The 2,891-nt window shown below is 39.3% G+C and overlaps 1 protein-coding gene across 1 annotated transcript in view; it reads left to right on the forward strand.

The window, feature by feature from the left end:
* TTC27 (tetratricopeptide repeat domain 27) overlaps positions 1 to 2,891 on the forward strand; it is a 169,439-nt gene that overhangs the window by 30,327 nt on the left and 136,221 nt on the right. The window contains exon 6 of the mRNA XM_013006843.1: positions 1,404 to 1,537. Coding sequence (XP_012862297.1) covers positions 1,404 to 1,537 — 134 coding nt within the window. The remainder of the gene's footprint in view (positions 1 to 1,403; positions 1,538 to 2,891) is intronic.

Here is a 2,891-nt window from a genome sequence, read left to right on the forward strand (position 1 = left end):
AAAATATTAAAAACTAGAACAAAGTGAAATAGACCAAAAGGGCGAACAGATGATGGGGTGCTAAATCTTAACCTGTTTTCTTTTTATGTACTGCCCTCTCCCTGGTATCTCACAGTAGTTGGCATGCAGTATTGAATAAATGCATGGAAATCAGATGGAGCCTCTTGGTCACATTCTTTGTGTCTTTTGAACCTGGCCGGGCTCATTGTAATAGGTTGTGACTACCAACTAATGAATCTTAAAGCCTATTTGTCTTCCTGATCTAGGGTTACCTTATCTCTAAAGTCAACCCTCAGGCCCTTAACTCTGTGCTTATTATGAAGCTAATCCTAACAATAAAGTATTTTAGATAAATATGACCCATTGAGCAGCTCTGGGATTCTTACTACTTTCTATTACATTGTTTGGTTGGAGAACATTATTTAGTATATAGCTTACAACTTTGGATTGATGCTCATGAATACATTCTAGTCTCAAAGCTTATATTTCTAAAGAATTTGATCCTAAGAGACTTTCCTTGGGCTGTGTTTTAAGACTAATGGCACACACTGTGCATACACAGCTTTAAGTTTTGGTCCCTTTACTAGTTAGTTCTTTATACTAAAAAAAATAAGGTAAGAATGGAGAATTCTAAAAATACAAATGCAATACTCACAAATATAAGATGAAAATCAGATTATTTTTCCATTTGCCTTAGCCCTACTATAAAAAGGTAAGTTGTATGAAATTCTCTTAGTAGCTGTTGCTTGCATAGCGTGTTTAAAGGGTTGATGCATAACTTTGAGCCAGACGCATCATGGGATGAAAGCCAGACTTCTTACACTGCCATTTAAGGGTCTTTGTAATCAGACTCTTGCCAGAGAATCGATGTTGGACTTTTTGCTTCTATAAATTGGTTTGAGATCAGATATTATGCGGTAAAATATTTCAGATACACAATGGAAGAAATGTTTCAGTTTCATGTGCTGAGTAGTATGGTAAACAGACCTTGAGATTTAGAATCTAAAGACCCCACCTTCAAGCTCTGGCTCTGCTACTGAGGAGCCCCAGAATCTTGAGCGAGTGGGTACCTCAGAACTGTCCTTGTTTATCTCACATGTGAAGTTGTAGTATTTATTTGGCCTACCATAGATTCATCTTTTTTGAGAGGGGCGATAGTTTGATGTAAGAGTAAGTGCATGGAATCCAGTGGCTGAAATTATATGCCTTTGGGTCCTGGTGCAATAGCATTTGGCTTTATAGTCTTATAAGTCATTTTAATACCACTGGGCCCCAGGTTTCTCTTATGTGAGTTGGGAAAAACATTATAAACTCCGGAGCTCTCAGAAAAACATTACTCTTTACGACTGTACAGTGGTTTTGATGTGCAAATCCACAGGAAGAACGTTACATGTATTTTTCAGGTGCTTTGGGAAAAAGGACGCGGTTTCAAGAAAATTATGTAGCACAACTTATTCTTGATGTAAGACGAGAAGGAGAGGTCTCTGCAGATTGTGATTTAAGTCCAGTACCCACCCCTAAGGATCAGTTAACCATGGTAAGTGGAATCGTAATTTCTTTAACCAACACTCAGAGCTAACCGTTTCAGTAGGCTAGTACTGTAGAAACTCAGAAGGGCACAGGAAGAGATTTGTCCTTTGAGCTTTCTCCAGGTGGCTGGGAGAAAAGGGAGCACCTTTGTTGTTGTTTTTAGAACCATGCTAAGCTAACCGACCAAAGCTTTGTTTCTCTAAACCAGTGGTTCTCAACCTTCCTCATGCCGTGACCCTTTCATACAGTTCCTCATGTTGTGGTGACTCCCCACCTATAGAATTATTTTCGTTGCTACTTCACCACGGTCATTTTGCTACTGTTATGAATCAGCCGACCCCTGTGAAAGGGTCCTTCGACCCCCAAAGGGGTTGCGACCCACAGGTTGAGAACCCCTGCTCTAAACTCTTTAGTAGAGCTAACAGGGTGATTTTCTTCTAGAATTCAGTAAGTAAGAATTGATACAGTCAGTTATATAGCACTTCCCTTGAAAAACTGTATAAAGAAGAATGAGTAAAGGTTTAAGTTTTCTAGTTTCTACTAGATTTGCTGTCTCGTGACTAGAGTGGAAAGTAAAGAGACTTGAAATGTCTTGGGCTTTTCAATGGACATAATAACACAGACCAATGGGTAGAATTTAGAACCCAGAAGTAAATCTATTCAACAACTTAAAAAAATAGTTTTATTGGCATATAATTCACATATCATACAAATTAATTAAAAACTGAAACTCACTGCCATCGAGTCAACTCTGACTTAGGGTGGGTGACCCTATCGGACAGGGCAGAACTTCCCCTGTGGGTTTCCAAGGCTGAGACTCGTTAGAGGAGTAGAAGGAACGCCTGCTTGTTTTAAACTTGGAGCCTGGATTGCCACCCGGCGTGGAATCACAACGCCATAGTTCAGTCATATTACAAAGAGTTTTATAATCATTGCAGCAGTTCAGGACATTTTCTTCTCATTGTTGGAAACTCCCCATTTCTCCCCAGTTTCCCATGCCCTGCCCCGAGGTCATGATTAATTCAGTTACTGTGCCTCTCGATGCACCCGTCCTGGATTTCATCTACAGAAATCATAAAAAGCAAAACACAAGAAACAAGCAAACAAAAAAACCAACTAAAACGACAGAACTGAGAAAAACCTCAATCAGAAAGAAGACAGACAATATTAAAAACTGAACAACTATAAAATGGCTCAAAAGGAAGATCAAATGATAAATTATACATTTTAACCTGAGTATATCTTCTATGATCGACTTCACACTGCTGTCTGATAGCAAGGTTCTTCACATCTCTGGGCTACTTTCCTTCCTTCCTTCCTTCCTTCCTTCCTTCCTTCCTTCCTTCCTTCCTTCCTTCCTT

The sequence above is a fragment of the Echinops telfairi genome, unplaced genomic scaffold (assembly GCF_000313985.2).
Source record: "Echinops telfairi isolate 266 unplaced genomic scaffold, ASM31398v2 ScPeMD7_10;HRSCAF=50, whole genome shotgun sequence".
NCBI lineage: Eukaryota > Metazoa > Chordata > Mammalia > Afrosoricida > Tenrecidae > Echinops > Echinops telfairi.